Source organism: Myotis lucifugus, unplaced genomic scaffold (genome assembly GCF_000147115.1).
Source record: "Myotis lucifugus unplaced genomic scaffold, Myoluc2.0 scaffold_58, whole genome shotgun sequence".
Lineage (NCBI taxonomy): Eukaryota > Metazoa > Chordata > Mammalia > Chiroptera > Vespertilionidae > Myotis > Myotis lucifugus.
In genome coordinates, this window is record NW_005871106.1 from 6,527,255 (window position 1) to 6,543,180 (window position 15,926).

At 38.0% G+C, this 15,926-nt stretch overlaps 1 protein-coding gene across 4 annotated transcripts in view; it reads right to left on the reverse strand.

Moving 5' to 3' along the window:
• PTPN2 (protein tyrosine phosphatase, non-receptor type 2) overlaps positions 1-15,926 on the reverse strand; it is a 66,265-nt gene that overhangs the window by 19,436 nt on the left and 30,903 nt on the right. For 3 of the 4 annotated variants that reach the window (XR_002829416.1, XM_006089312.2, XM_006089311.3), the window contains exons 3-5: positions 11,179-11,279; positions 6,534-6,632; positions 2,865-3,002 (exon numbers count right to left, since the gene is read on the reverse strand). Coding sequence is in view for 3 of the 4 variants with exons in the window: in XM_006089312.2 (XP_006089374.1) it covers positions 2,865-3,002; positions 6,534-6,632; positions 11,179-11,279 (338 nt within the window). In the remaining variant the exon portion in view is untranslated. The remainder of the gene's footprint in view (positions 1-2,864; positions 3,003-6,533; positions 6,633-11,178; positions 11,280-15,926) is intronic. The other variant, XM_023754270.1, reaches the window with a different exon arrangement.

The following is a 15,926-nucleotide window of genomic DNA, read 5'->3' on the forward strand; positions in this document are numbered from 1 at the left end:
AGACAAGAGCTCTGTAAAAGAGCAGGGCCTGCACAGACAGCTTTTGGCCCTGATCTGTTAATAGATACAAGCCAGACTCCTTTAGAAGCCAACTGGTTCTCTGAAGCTCAGGGATTATCAAGAAAGATCTGCAAGGGGAAACGGGGTGGGGGGTGGGGCAGGACAGAGGTGGGCTAGAGGGGGTCAATGGGGGGGAAAGGGGACATATGTAATACTTTCAACAATAAAGCTTAAAAAAAAAGATCTGCAGGTGAGGTTGGCTATCCTCCCCTACTTCAGTGATGGCGAACCTTTTGAGCTCGGCGTGTCAGCATTTTGAAAAACCCTAACTTAACTCTGGTGCCGTGTCACATAGAAATTTTTTGATATTTGCAACCATAGTAAAACAAAGACTTATATTTTTGTTTTTTTTGTTTTTTTTGTTTTTTTAATATATTTTATTGATTTTTTACAGAGAGGAAAGGAGAGAGATAGAGAGTCAGAAACATCGATGGGAGAGAAACATCGATCAGCCGCCTCCTGCACATCTCCTACTGGGGATGTGCCTGCAACCCAGGTACAGCATTTTGAAAAACGCTAACTTAACTCTGGTGCCGTGTCACATAGAAATTTTTTGATATTTGCAACCATAGTAACAAGACTTATATTTTTGATATTTATTTTATATATTTAAATGCCATTCAACAAAGAAAAATCAACCAAAAAAATGAGTTCGCGTGTCACCTCTGACATGCATGTCATAGGTTCGCCATCACTGCCCTACTTCATCCCTCCCTCATTATTAGTTTCTCCCTCAACCTGTTTTCAATTACCATTACTCCACAGTCCTTTCAATTCATTAGTATTACAAAGGAAAAAGATATGAGCAACTACTAATAACTATGGATCCTGCACTGAGTCTTCGACATTATTATGGTATTAACTCACTTGATAATTAACGACCCCATGAGATAGGTACATCATTATCCTCACTTTGTAGATGAGAAAACTGAGGCACAGAAGTTAAGTAATGAGATCAATCACACAACCAAGAGCGGTGAACTGGGACTTAAACTCAGGCAATCTGGTTCCAGAGTCTAAATAACCAAATGCAATTCTACCTCTCACACTGAAATGCTACTTTATTCTTCTAACATTCCTAGTTCTTACTAAAGATCTTAAACTAGAATATAAACAAATTGTTGCTATTTAATTATGGTAGACTGAACCCAGGCCAGTAAGAAATCATGCAGTTGCTAGCAACTAAAATAGAGTGGTTGGTCAGCTCACATGGTAACCTCAACTTTAAAAAAGATGCTTTAGAACCAAGAACTTTCTTTTTCTACAAAGTCTTTTTCAAAAGACTTAACCCCATGTCATTAGAATATAGGCGATCTGAATTTGAGTTCTGGTCTGTCACTTATTAGCTGAGTAGTCTGTCTATAGGTGTGTTGGGGGAAATCCTATAACCTAATAGATTTTAGTGTTTGTTGGTTTTTAAAGAAAATATGAAATAAAGGGATATTAAGAATATGTACTCTATCCACATTCCAGGAACACTGTGGGTCAAATGATATGTGAAAGGGCTTTGTGAACTGATAAACAAAACACAAAAGTCACTGTTTTATTATTTGAGATATAATCAATTTTCTATTAGGTTTCAGAAACAGGGAAAAACATCTATGCCCTTCTTCATTTTAATGACATAGAGATGAGGTACCTGGGATAAATACCAAAAGATGATGATTCAGAGAACCATGAGAAGTTTATGGAAATGCAGTTCTGTTTCTGGGAACAGCATTGTACAATCCAGTATCAAATAGCTTAAGACATATGTAAATGGAACAGTTGGTGCAGAATAAATACAGTAAGGGAAATTTAAAAATTTACAAGTCTGAGCCTTATAATTCCCAACCCTGAGCTTTCTTAGAGGACCTAAAGAGATCACATAATAAGCTTAGTTATGGATGTCATGGAAAGCTGGACCCGGGCCTTAAGTACACAGTACGCACCTGTGCTTAGAGTATAAAATAAAAAGAGGTATTCAAGAGATCAACCATAGAAATATTTCTAGGTATCTAGAAAATACTTTTATGTATATCCCTTTGTTCTCTGTAAAGCCTTTTTTGTTAATAATCATGTTAATTAATCTACTTAATGGTTAACTAAAAGAGTATCTCATATTATAGACTAGATATATTCCTTTTTGTTTTGTTTTGTTTGCACTAGATACATTCTTAAAGTCATTTATGGCAGGCAAACATTTTCCTATTTTCTAGTTTTCTTAGTTTCTAATTGAATTTCAGAATCACTCTCATTTCATATTTTCTAGATATTCTAATTACAATACAAAGAAGGTAAAAGAGGCAAGTGGGAAAAGAAGAGAAAGGTCTTGATCCCCAGCTTGACAACAGCAGGCTCACAATCCACCATTTACATGTATCTCAACCAAGTACCAGAGAACAATTCTTATATTTCTGGAAAAAATCCAAGTATACACTCTTAAGACCACATGTTCAATTTATTTCACCATTTCTCCCAATTCAATAATGCCAAATTTCTGTGTGGTGAATCACTTAAATTAACAACATTCTAGTAAGTTATTTTTTTAAATAGCTTGCTACTCTGAACAGTGGTAAGTACCAGGAGCTGTCGTTTATTGGGTTCCTATTCTGCATTAGGTGCTTCGCATACACATCTTCATTTGATCTCAATGGTCCAGAAAAGGAAGTATTATGATAAAAATGTGCTACTCCAAACTTCAAATCTACTAACAAAGAACATCTGAAACTAATGTAATATTGTGCCAATTATAATTTTTAAAAAATCTAATAAAGAATAATTCTTTAAATCTTCATATAATTTTGGGGCATGAAAAGTCTTACATTGATATTTTCTAACTGCAGTAGATGTACTGTATAATATGACTTCACATCTTCTGACAAGAACTTCACACTGAATCCTGTTTCTTTAAACAGCATCTCCCGGTCGTCTTTTGTTGGCCAGTACTGTGCACATTTAACCTAAATTTAAGAATATGTATATATATATATATTTAGAATATAGACATTATAAAACCATAAAAAGTTGGGGGTAAAAACAAACCACATACATAGATACTATTTTTTTCAACAATCCAAATCTAAGAACAGTCACACTATATTTGATGTTTATTTTAATCTGATGGGCATTTTATAAGGGCAGGTTTGTAAAATGTTCCTATAACATATATAAAAGTCATAAACAGGTATCATACTCATAAAATAAAAATGAGCCTGTCATTTCAAAAGCATAACAACATAAAGTAACATCATACTGGCAATTCCCTTTATGTTTCCAAAAGTATCAAACACTTAGAAGAATCTTATATTCAAACAATATTGAAAAGGCTCTACTTTATAAGTAGTTTCCATAAATATCTATGAATCTACTACTAAATGCTACATATCTAGAAATAACACTTCATATTTACTTACTAAAATTAAGTCAGACAAGAATATCAAAAGGTAACCCACCTTTACCTAGAGTTATTACCTTTTGGCAGAACTACTAATATGGAATTAGGTTTGTGACAATAAAAGCATCTTCCCAAAAGCCAAATTATGAAGCCAGTAGGCTGAGGCAAGGTTAGTCATTTCATTAATAAATCACATCATTTTAGAAAAGAAGACTAATTAAACTAAGAGGAACAGAGACATGAATAAATAAAATAGATCATTTCTTAAGAGGAAAAGAAGAAAATTAAAATAAAATTAAAAAAGAAATGAAGTGACAAATAGAATTTGAGAGACATTGTGATAAATATAAAAAATGGGCAAAGAAAATCTAACACATATATAATAGGGAGGACCCAAAGAATACCAAAGCAAGCAAGAGAACAATAAATAATAAAAGTGTGATTCAATAAATTTTTCTTTAAAAAGAGAAAAAAATATTTCAATTCACATAATGAAAGAGTACACTATGCACCTGGAGAAACTAACCCAGAATGCCCATCATAAGACATATTTAGGTACAATTAATAGAATGTGGAGAAAAAAATCCCTTGGGTAACCTAGGTTAAAAAAAAAAGTGACTTATAAAGGAAAAACAATAAGATTTCCATTTGACTTTGAAAGTAATTTGAATGCCAGAAAGAAATGAAGTAATATATATAAGTTGCTCAAAGAAAAGCTAACGTAAAAAGGAGTTCATGTCTTGCCAAACTGACTTTTAAGTATTATGACAGCAGGTAAACTGTTATCAACATGTAAGAAATCAGGGACTATAATATAATGCCTGTGAGTCCTTCCTTAGGATCCACCAGAAAATGACTATAGACAGAACAACTGGAAAGACATTAACAAAAACTGGTGATGAATATTAAATACTCATTTACATGTAGAACGAAGATTTCTAGTCTATGGCCATACCACATTGAACGCGCCAGATCTTGTCTGATCTTGGAAGCTAAGCAGGGTCGGACCTGGTTATTACTTGGATGGGAGAACTAAGATTTCTAAAGGGATATAAGAGAGACTCTAGTATGCTATATGCTCTGACAACGTAGGTAAAACATAACACACACACACACACACAGAAAGAATGGAGAAAACAAAAGCTTTTAAACATTTTTCAGTAATTATTTTGGTGATGGGACTAATATTTGTGTGAAATTTGGGACAACGTAAATGAGTCGTTATAAAATATTCTACATCCCTAGTGTCTTTTGAGAACCAGAATGGAAGGTAACACATATAAAGTAGAACAAATTAAGCCAACCCCTATATTCCTAAATTTAATTTGGAAATATCAGTATGAACTCCTGAGGTATTATTATCTTAACATACAAACATATTTTTTCTCTGGCTCTGTTTACTGAAAAGCTTTAAAAACAATGTCCAACCCAGTAGCAAGGCTCCTTAAAGACATGCCTGAGCCTGGCCGGTGTGGCTCGGTGATTGAGTGTGGACCCAGGAACCAAAAGGTCAGTGGGTCGATTCCCGATCAGGGCACAAGCTGGGGTTGCGGGCTCAATCCCCAGTAGGGGGCATGCAGGAGGCAGCCAATGGATGATGTTTCTCTCATCGATGTTTCTATCTCTCTATCCCCCTCTCTCTAAAAATCAATAAAAACATATTAAATTTAAAAAAAGAAATGCCTGATTCCCTGAAAAAGAGTTTTAGGATGAGCCTTCAATATGTAGTTATTCCAGATAGCAAGAAGGCTATTAAGGACTCTTAGGTTTGTTTTAAAAGGACGCAGGGCCCAACTTGAAGAGGTAGCAGGAATCTCTTCAAGTAAAATGAAATTAATCAAATATTTTTTAATCCATGAGTTCATAATAATTGATATGCCCCTCCCTCAGACTAAAAGAACCCTAACTGGTCACCTGTTGAGGACACTAGGGAATCAACTGTTTTAAAAACTGCTTTTTCTATATAAAAGTGGTCAAGTAACTAGAATGAAAAAAAATTTTTAATATAAGTATTTCAACATAAACTCAAAAAGGAATGATAAAATTGTAATATCACTATTTTGTAACCCCCTAAAAGAAGGAACTAAGGCTTGAACAACAATGGCTGCTAACATCATAAAAAGAAAGATAATCAGACATTATAGGCCTCTTGATAAATAACACATCACCACCTATGAAGTAATCATCCCCCAAATAATTAAACATGAATCCTCTTAAGTGTCTAGATCCAACCACCATAAATATGATCTCCAATTTTTGGTGGCAATCTTATCTTATTAATACAGTAATAATACACCAAAGTGAGGGCTAAAACTAATAAAGCATCTAGTTTGCAATGCTGCTCAAGCTGTTCAAACTGACAATGCCATCATGACTTAATTTTTAAATCATATTGGAAATCATGAAAAATCACTGTAACTGATTGTTGGACATTCTGGTATGTCAATGCCACTTCAGAGATAAATTGGAAAAATTTTCACCACCATAGAAAACCAGCAACTATAAATTTAGATAACAATAAGAATCAGGAATCTGAAGTAGAATAGTTCAAGATCTTAAGGCTGAAAGAGACCTTAATGATAATACTTTCCAATGTGCTGAGTTGACAGAAAATCAACCTAAAGCTGCAGTTAAAAGACTTAACCTACATTATAGCAGTAATTAGCATTGTGTTTAGATTGTAATTCAAATTTCAAAAATTTCCCACTTACTATCTCATGACTGAAGAGCCAATAATAATCTATAAAGATTTTAAAAATCTCATCACTTTAATCTTTTCTAAAACTTCCAAGATTTTTTATGAAAATAAATTGTAAAGATTCTACTAAAGCCTAGGTGTTCAAAAGTTTTATGTCTACTCCTAGTTACTATTTGTTCCATTATATTTATATCTTTGAGGGTAGTAGTCTGTAATTGTTACTTAAATATTTAAGGTAAGAAAGGAAAAGCATACTTTAGTTCTTTGGATAAGAAACACCACCTTTTAGCAATTAAAGCCCAAAAGTTATGAATGAATATCACAAAAGAAATATGAAAACATTTATAAGTTAATGATCACAAGCAGGACACTAAGCTGTAAATATTAATTATTACTCACCGATTCTTTCTCTACAACTCGGTTTAGCATCACAACTGCTTTCGTCTTTTGCTCCCAAACCATGAGCCAGAAATGACAACCTGTATTAGGAAGTGGACCCTGTAAGAACAGGGAAGAAAAAGTAGATTAAGAGAAAGGTGATGGAGTAAGGCTTGAGGAAAACTCCTTATAGTATGCTTCTGGTTGAGAACAATGTATTGGATCATAATTGGTAAATGACAACTTTAAATCCACTTGAATTTAAAAATATATCTGGGTCTGGGTCTGGCTGGTGTGGTTCAATGGTCAGAGTGTCATCTTGAGCACTGAAGGGTAACAGGTTCAGTTCCTAGTCAACAGCACATACCTGGGTTGTAGGATCAATCCCCAGCCCTGGTCAGTCTGGGCATATGCGGGAGGCAACCAATCGACGTGGCTCTCTCACATCATGTCTGTCTGTCTGTCTCTCTTTCTCCCTCCCTCCCTCCGTCCCTCTCTTTTCCTTCCTCCCTTCCATGGTCCCCTGAAAAAATATTAAAGGAGCCCTAGCTGGTTTGGCTCAATGGATAGAGTGTTGGACTGAAGGGTCTCAGGTTCGATTCCAGTCAAGGGCACATGCCCAGGTTGCGGGCTCGAACCCTAGTCGGGGGTGTGCAGGAGGCAGCCAATCAATAAATCTCTCTCATCACTGATGTTTCTATCTCTCTCTCCTCTCCCTTCCTCTCTGAAATCAATAAAAACATTTCTTTAAAAGAGGGAGTTTGTGCAACTACTGACCAACCAACCCAAGTTAATTACAAAAAGAATGCCAGAAAAAGCAGAAATTTCAAAGTACCTAAACCACTATAACTGTTCATCTACAAAACTATAGCTTGTGTGACCTCAATAGAATTAAAAGAGGTAACATACTACAATGCCGTGAGGGAAAAAAAAAATCATATTACGTACTTCCAATTATCTTCACATTGTGTAGCATAGGGCAGAAAAAAGGACAAATAAGAGATGAAAGATCATGCCCAAATTATGACTAATTTTAAATAAGTGAAGGTAAAAAAAAAAAAATGAGATTTCAATGTACCTAAAGTAACTCAGCATACATTAACCTCAGACGACAGGTGGTAGAGTGGTGAGTGAGGGTCAAGTCAGCCTGGAGCTTCAGCTCCACAAGGAAAACAAGGTGACTCAACTAGTACCAGACTGAAAGCATCTGTACGGCAGTTATAGTCCCTGGTATGTAGCAGATGCTCTTAACTATTATTTGAATTCATAAACTCTAAGCTTCTAAGTTATTAAAATACTAGAATTCTAATGAGAATCCCAAGAATCCCTAATGTTGGAGGATACTATTCTCACTCAACATATATTATCTACTGCTTGATCTAATTCTTAAAAAAAAAACAACAAAAAAACATGAACACTGAAAATGGTAAAAAGAGCAATGGGTAAGTCCCCAGAAAAAAATAATACCTTTTCTTTAAACTAAAAAAATGGATGAATCAACCCACCAATGAAGTCACTCCTAGTGTGCACCTACACACACACACACCACATTCTGTTAGTAGTTTTAAAAGGGGATAAAGGTTTATCTCTCAGCTCTCCCTCTTACCAGCAATACTACCAACTTTCTTCTATAAAATGAAGATTTATACCAACGGGCTGATACGTATATATTTTTTAAATTCATAAAACTCAGAGGAAAAGATGATAAAAAAGCAACAATACAGTCATAACAACTGAGGTTATAATAAACATTTAGCATCATTCGTTTCCTCTCTCCTTTGAAATATTTTCTGAGTATGTTCTTTTTCCAATGTACTAGGTACATGGGCAAGATCAGTCTCAGTCTTCATAGAACTTACAAAGGAGAAGAGAAGTGATTGGAATATAAGGAAGCAAAAAAAACAGTAACACCCAATCATCCCTGGTCGGTGTGGCTCAGTTGGTTAGAAAAGATTCGAGTCCCAGTCAGGGCACATGGCTAGGTTATGGGTTGATCCCCGGCCCTGGTACCAGTACAGGTGGGAGGCAACCAACTGATGTCTCTTTCACATTGATATTTCTCTCTCTCCCCACCTCCCTTACACTATCTCTAAAAATATCAATGCAAAAAATATACTCAGGTGAGGATTGAAAATAAACAAATAAATAAAAAATACCCATTTCAAATTAAAAGACACACAGACAGAAAGTAAAGGGATGGAAAAAGATGGGGGGGAAAAGCAGCTGTGGTACCAATACCTAGTATCAGACAAAATAGACTTTAAAACTATTAACAAGAGACAAAGAAAGACCCAGCAATTCCACTTCTGGTTATTTATCTGAAGGTTATTTAATTCTGTCATAAACATATATGCATTCCTGTGTTCACTGCAGCATTATTTACAATAGCCAAGATATGGACACAATCTAAGTGTTCATAGACCAGGGGTCCTCAAACTACGGCCCGCGGGCCACATGCAAATACAAATATTGTATTTGTTCCCGTTTTGTTTTTTTACTTCAAAATAAGATATGTGCAGTGTGCATAGGAATTTGTTCATAGTTTTTTTTTTTTTAAACTATAGTCCGGCCCTCCAATGGTCTGAGGGACAGTGAACTGGCCCCCTGTTTAAAAAGTTTGAGGACTCCGTCATAGACAAATGAATGAACAAAGAAGATGCGATACTATATACAATGTAATATTACTCAACTATAAAAAATAATAATGAAATCTTGCCATATGCGACAACATGGATGGACCTAAGGGGTATTATGCTAAATTAAATAAGACATAGAAAGACAAATGCCAGATGATTTCACTTACATGTGAAATCTAAAAAACAAAACAGAAACAAACTCCATAGATACAGAGAACATTTTGATGGTTGTCAGATGGCCAGGAGGTTTGGGGGATAGGTGGAAAAGAAGAAGAGATTAAGAGGTACAAAATTCGAAGAAGCAACCCTGTAGGTTGCTGGGTGTAAAAGAAAGACAAAGACTTTTTTCTTCAAATTGAAACTCTTTAATTCCGGCCTGAAAATTATCCTAGAAGGAAATAAAAAGAGGTTTCCTTCAAACATCTAAAAAAAAAAAAAAAAAGAGGAACAAAATTCCAGTTATAAAAACAATCACAGGATATAAAATACAGCATAGTCAGTAATTTTTAATAATTATGTATGGTGAAAGATGGACACTAGACTTATCAGAGTGATCACTTTGTAAGTTATGTAAATATCCAATCTCTATGTTGTACACCTGAAATTAATGTATGTTAACTGTAATATATGAAAATTTAAAAAATATTTTTAAATGATTTAGGAAAATTATTGTTTTCTATTTTTTAACATTACAGTTTTTCCAAATAGAAAGTAAATTTTTTTAACTCTAAGTTTATCGAAAAATGTCATTAATGCTCACAAGAAAAACTTCAAATATTACAGAAAGGCAGAAAAATGGCAAATAAAAGTCTCCATTCAAAATTCCCAGAAACTGACTAATGGTATATGTATAATTTATTTGGCCAGACCCTTATAGATTATTTTAATTCTATTATTTCTGGTCCTATGCTATCAAAATTAAGTTGCAACAAACATCCAGGCATATATGTTGATGTACATGTTTGACAACTGAGTATTAAAAACTTTTAAGTCTCTGCTGTTCTGCCAAGTGAAAAGTGGTAGCTGATTGCTGGTTTAAATTTGTATTCCCTATTTACTAGAAAAATTGAGGATCTTTTCATATGTACATTACCTACTTATCTTTTTCTTTGAACTGTGAGTTGATGGTCTTTACCAGTTTTTCACAGATTGTTTCTCCTTTTCTTTTTGGTTAACAGGAACTATTTTACTTCAAGCAAAATAAAGTAATTAATTTTAGTTCCTATGAATTAGAAATAATCTAATAGCTTACAGTTACATTCATTTAACATCTTTTTATATTATCTTGATCCAAATTGAGTTTTTAAAAATCTTAATATTATAAATATACAACTTATCTTTGGAATATTTAAAAATCACTAACTAGAGGAAATGACATCACTATTAATTAAGTCTATTATTTAATAAATAAAGGTTACCTGGTATAGATAAACCAAAATAATTTCTATTATCTCAGAATGGGAGAAAAGTAGTACTGAAATATAGGTGTGGCCAATGTGCCAAGAAGCAATCAGGCAAAAATGCCAAAGGGAACCGCCAGGCTCTCTGGTCTCCTAGTCAGTCCTCTGCCCTGAACAAAGGCCCAAGGGCAGGACACCACCTCGGGTGTGTCCATACTCTCAAACATATATGCCAGAGAGGGGAGGAGCAAAGAGCTTTCAAAGGGTATCTGGATATCACACAGATTATATGAAGAGAAATGGAAAAAGTTAATAAAAGATTAACAAAGGCTTTGTATCAAGTATAAAGCAAGGAAGATAATTTGCCTGAAAAGAACTGGCCTGAGCAATTTCATTAAAAATGTTTCCTTTACAGAATTTATAACATTAAAATTAATTTTACTTTTATCTTAAATATACAAAGTTGTAAAACATCATAATTTCTATAACTCATTACATAACATAGCAACAGAAGAAACTGAAATAGCATTTCACTTCCAAAAGAAGTCAAACATACTTTTATCTATGTTTTAAAGTCGACAATCACAGAAACTGCATTGTCAGTTATTTGTTCAACCTCACACCACTTGCCTGTGTTAAGATGTAACTCCTTTGTGCCTCTTCTATGTCCACTAAGCTGGCATTAATATAATCATTTTCAGCATTTTGCAGTTTAACACGACTGTGATCATCTGAAAAATAGAATAAGCCATAACTGTTATTTCAAACTTGTCATTTCCATTTTTAATTTTAATTTCTGGGTATCCTATCTAATAAAAAGGGAATATGCAAATAGACAATCAGGCCATCACAAAGATGGTGGCGCCCATAGCCACAAGATGGCGGTGCCCAGTTCCCTCAGCCCTGCCGGAGTTCCCCAGTCCTTTCAGTCCTGCTGGGGGGGTGGCAGGTGCGCGGTGCGGCAGGACCCACCCTCAGCCCCCCAGGGCCAGCCTAAGGCATAGGCAAGCCTCGGATGTCAGCTGCCCAGCCGCCCAGGGCCACCCGAGGCTCAGGTAACCAGGGCCGGCCAAGGCTTGCGCTACCGGCAGTGGCAGCAGCAGAGGTGTGATGGGGGCATCGCCTCCCACCCCTGAGGGCTCTCAGACTGTCAGAGGGGGCAGGCCAGGCTGAGGAACACCCCCTCCAGGGCATAAATTTTCATGTATTGGGCCTCTAGTTTTTAAAATGAAAGAGGAAGAGAACCCTAAAAATTCTACCAAAAAAACCTACTATAAATGATAAGTAAATTCAGTAAAGGAGCAAGATACAAAATAATTACTCAGAAATTGGTTGCATTTTTGTACATCAATAATGAACTATCAGAAAAGGCAACTAAGCAAAAATCCCATTTACAAATGCATCAAAAAACAACCTATGAATAAATTTAACCAAGAAAGTAAAGAAATATATTCAAAAAATTATAAGATACTAAAGAAAGAAACTGGAGAAGATACAAATAAATGAAAGCATATACCGTGTTCATGGATTGGAAGAACTAACATTATTAAAATGTCCATACTACCCCGAACAATCTATAGATTCAATGCAATTCCTATCAAAATACCAGTGGTGTATTTCACAGAACTAGAACAAATAATCCTAAAATTTATGTGGAACCAAAAAAGACCTCTAATAGCCACATCAACCTTAAAGAAGGAAAATGAAGTTGGAGATATCATGCTACCTGATATCAAACTGTAATACCAAGGCTATAGTAATCAAAACAGCATGGTACTAGCATGAAAACAGACATATAGGTCAATGAAACAGAATAGAGAATGCAGAAATAAACCCATGCCTATATGGTCAATTAATATTTGACAAAGGAGACAAGCACATACAATGGGATAAAAGACAGTCTATTCAATAAATGGTGTTAGGAAAATTGGATAGATATATGACAAAAAAAGTAAACTAGACCACCTTCTTATACCATATAAGGATAAAGTAAAAACAGATTAAAGACTTAATGTTAAGGAGAACCAAGATGGCGGCATGGGTAAATGCCCGTACTCGCCACCTCCCACAATAACATCAAAATTACAACTAAAATACAGAACAAATATCATTCAGAACTGCCTGAAATCTGGCTGAATGGAAATCCTACAACTAGAGAAGTAGAGAAAAATACATCGAGACTGGTAGGAGAGGTGGAGGCGAGGTACAGGCTGGTCTGACACCCACGATGACATTTTTTTAATCAGATGGGATATCTAGGCTGTGGAGGGCCCAGTGAGAAGCAAGGGGTCCCAGCCCCACACCAAACCTACAGCCCAGGGTTCCAGAGCTGGGAAGAGAAGTCCCCAAGCTTTAAAAACCAGTGGGGATTGTGGCTGAGTATCAGAGGAGGAGGAAGAGGAGGAGGAGGAGGAGGAGGAGGAGGCGCCGGCAGCATGGAACAGGCTAACAAATCTCAGATGGAAGGGGAATGAGGGGGTGGGAAGAGATTAACCAAAGATCTTATATACATACTAGAGGCCCATGCACCAGTGGGGTCCCTCAGCCTGGCCTGCGGGGATCAGGCCGAAACCGGCTCTCCAACATCCCCTGAGGGGTCCCGGATTGCGAGAGGGCGGTTCTCAGGTGACGCACCCCAGAATCGGGCTCCCTCCTCTCTGGTTCCTGGGTGCATCACTGAAGAACCACAGGTGCCAAGTAACCACAGCTTGGCAGCTCCTGCATTGAGCGTCTGCCTCCTGATGGTCAGTGTGCATCACAGCTACCAGTCATATGGTTGAACGGTCGGCCAGTCACTTAGGCTTTTATATATATACTAGAGACCCAGTGGACAAAAATTTGTGCACTCGGGGGGGGGTCCCTCAGCCCGGCCTGTGCCCTCTCACAGTCTGGGATCCCTCAGGGGATGACCACCTGCTGGCTTAGGCCTGCTCCCCAGGGGATTGGGCCTAAGATGGCAATCAGACATCCCTCTGGCAGCCCGGCAGCCCTCGGGGGATGTCAACTTGCCAGCGGGGAGCAGGCCTAAACTGCAGTTGGACATCCTTAGCACTGCTGAGGAGGCAGGAGAGGCTCCCACCACCACCGCTGTACTGGCAGCCATCAGCCTGGCTTCTGGCTGAGCAGAGATCCTCCCATGTGAGAGCACCCTGATCACCAGAGGGCAGCTCCTGCATTGAGCGTCTGCCCCCTGGTGGTCAGTGTGTGTCATAGTGACCAGTCATTCCCAGTCCTTCTGCTGTTAGGGTCAGTTTGCATATTACCCTTTTTCTATATAGGATAGAGGCCTGGTGCACGGGTGGGGGCCGGCTGGTTTGCCCTGAAGGGTGTCCCAGATCAGGGTGGGGGTCCCGCTTGGGTGCCTGGCCAGCCTGGATGAGGGGATGACGGCTGTTTGCAGCTGGTCACACCCCCTTCAGGGTGGGGGTCCCCACTGGGGTGCCTGGCCAGTCTGGATGAGGGGCTGAGGGCCGTTTTCAGGCTGGCGGGTGACTGAAGCTCCCAACCTCTCCTTTTTTTCCTTTTTTTTAAATTCTGGGATTTATTTACCTTCTATGGCTGTCACTGGAGCTGAGAGCCGGCTTTAGCTCTGAGGCTTGGCTCCAGCTCTGAGGCCTCTGCTGCTAAAAGCAGGTATCTGGGCTTTGTTTAGCTTCTTTAATTGAAACACTGTTGCAACTCCAGCTCTGAGGCCCGGCTGGCTGAAAGCAGGTTTCTGGGGATTGTTTAGCTTCTTTAATTGCAACATAGTTGCTTAGAGTGCAGCTCAGAGCTGGGCGGCGGCAGGCGGGGAACCTTGGCTTCCTCCGTCACTGGAACAAGCAAGCAGCCTCCTGTTCACTTCAGCTGCCTGGCTGCCGGCCGCCATCTTGGTTGGCAGTTAATTTGCATATCGCCCTGATTAGCCCATGGGAAGCGTGTCAGAAGTACGGTTAATTACCATGTTTGTCTATTATTAGATAGGATAGACTGGAGGCCTGGTGCACGAATTTGTGCACCACTGGGGTTCCTCAGCCTGACCTGCGGGATAAGGCCGAAACTGGCTCTTCAACATCCCCCGAGGGGTCCCTGATTGTGAGAGGGCGCAGGCCAGGTCAAGGGACCCCACCAGTGCACAGTCAGGGCCGGGGAGGGACGCAGGAGGTTGGCCAGCCAGAGAGGGACCGCGGGAGGGCTCCAGGGTGGGTCTGGCACATCTTGCTCAGTCCCGATCGGCTGGACTCCAGCAGCAAGCTAACCTACCGGTTGGAGCGTCTGCCCCCTGGTGGTCAGTGCACATCATAGCAACTGGTAAACTGCCCCCTGGTGGTCAGTGGACATCATAGTGAGAGACTGAGCGGCCTTAGCACTCATGAGCATATTACGTTTGATTGGTTGAATGGCCGACTGGCCGACCCTTTTATCATATAGGGTATGCATTATCTGTAGACCCCAACAATAGAGTGGTGAAGGCCTCGAGTAGGACAGAAGCCAGGTGGAGAGGGGCAATGGGGGGGACATCTCTAATACACTCAACAATAAATATTTTTAAAAAGGCTTGATGTTAAGACTCGAAAGCATAAAATTCCTAAAAGAAAAGACAGGCAGTAAAATATCAGACATTTCTCTTAGGAATATTTTTTCTGATATATCTCTTCAGGCAAGGGAAACAAAAGAAAAAACAAACAAATGGGATTACATCAAACTAAAATGTTTTTTGCACAGCAAATGAAACCATTAATAAAATGAAAAGACAACCTACTGAATGGGAAAAAATATTCACCAAAGAAAAGGGTTAATATCCAAAATTTATAAAGAACTCATATTACTCAACACCAAAAAAAAAATAACCAACACAAAAAAACAGTCGACCAAAGTATAAATAAAACACAGTAACAGGAATAAAGCACCTGCCTTCCCCAAAGTAAAAGGATCATTTAGATTCCTGGTGCTTACGACCTAATAGGTCTACTTACAAAAATAAAAAAATAAAAACTGGCCTCAAATTGATGAAACTAGATTTCTATAGTACCTATATCATTTTCTTCATCCCTCAATAGGCCTGCATTCAGCTACTGTAATCCCACTTAACTGTTGGAAATACATTGCAAGTCCCCCCAGTGAATACCTGAAACTGTAGCTAGTACTGAACCTTATGTATATTTTTTCCTATACATACCTATGATAAAGTTTAACTTATAAATAAGGCACAGTAAAAAATTAACAATACTACTAATAAAGTAGAACAATTATAACTATATACTGTAATAAAAGTTATGTGAATGTGATGTCTCTCTGAGGGCTACCTGGTGACAAAAGGGTGGAGAGCATCTTCAGTGTGGAGTCACTGGACAAAGGGATGAGCTCTGTCCAAGTGGAATGGAACAGATCGAATTGCA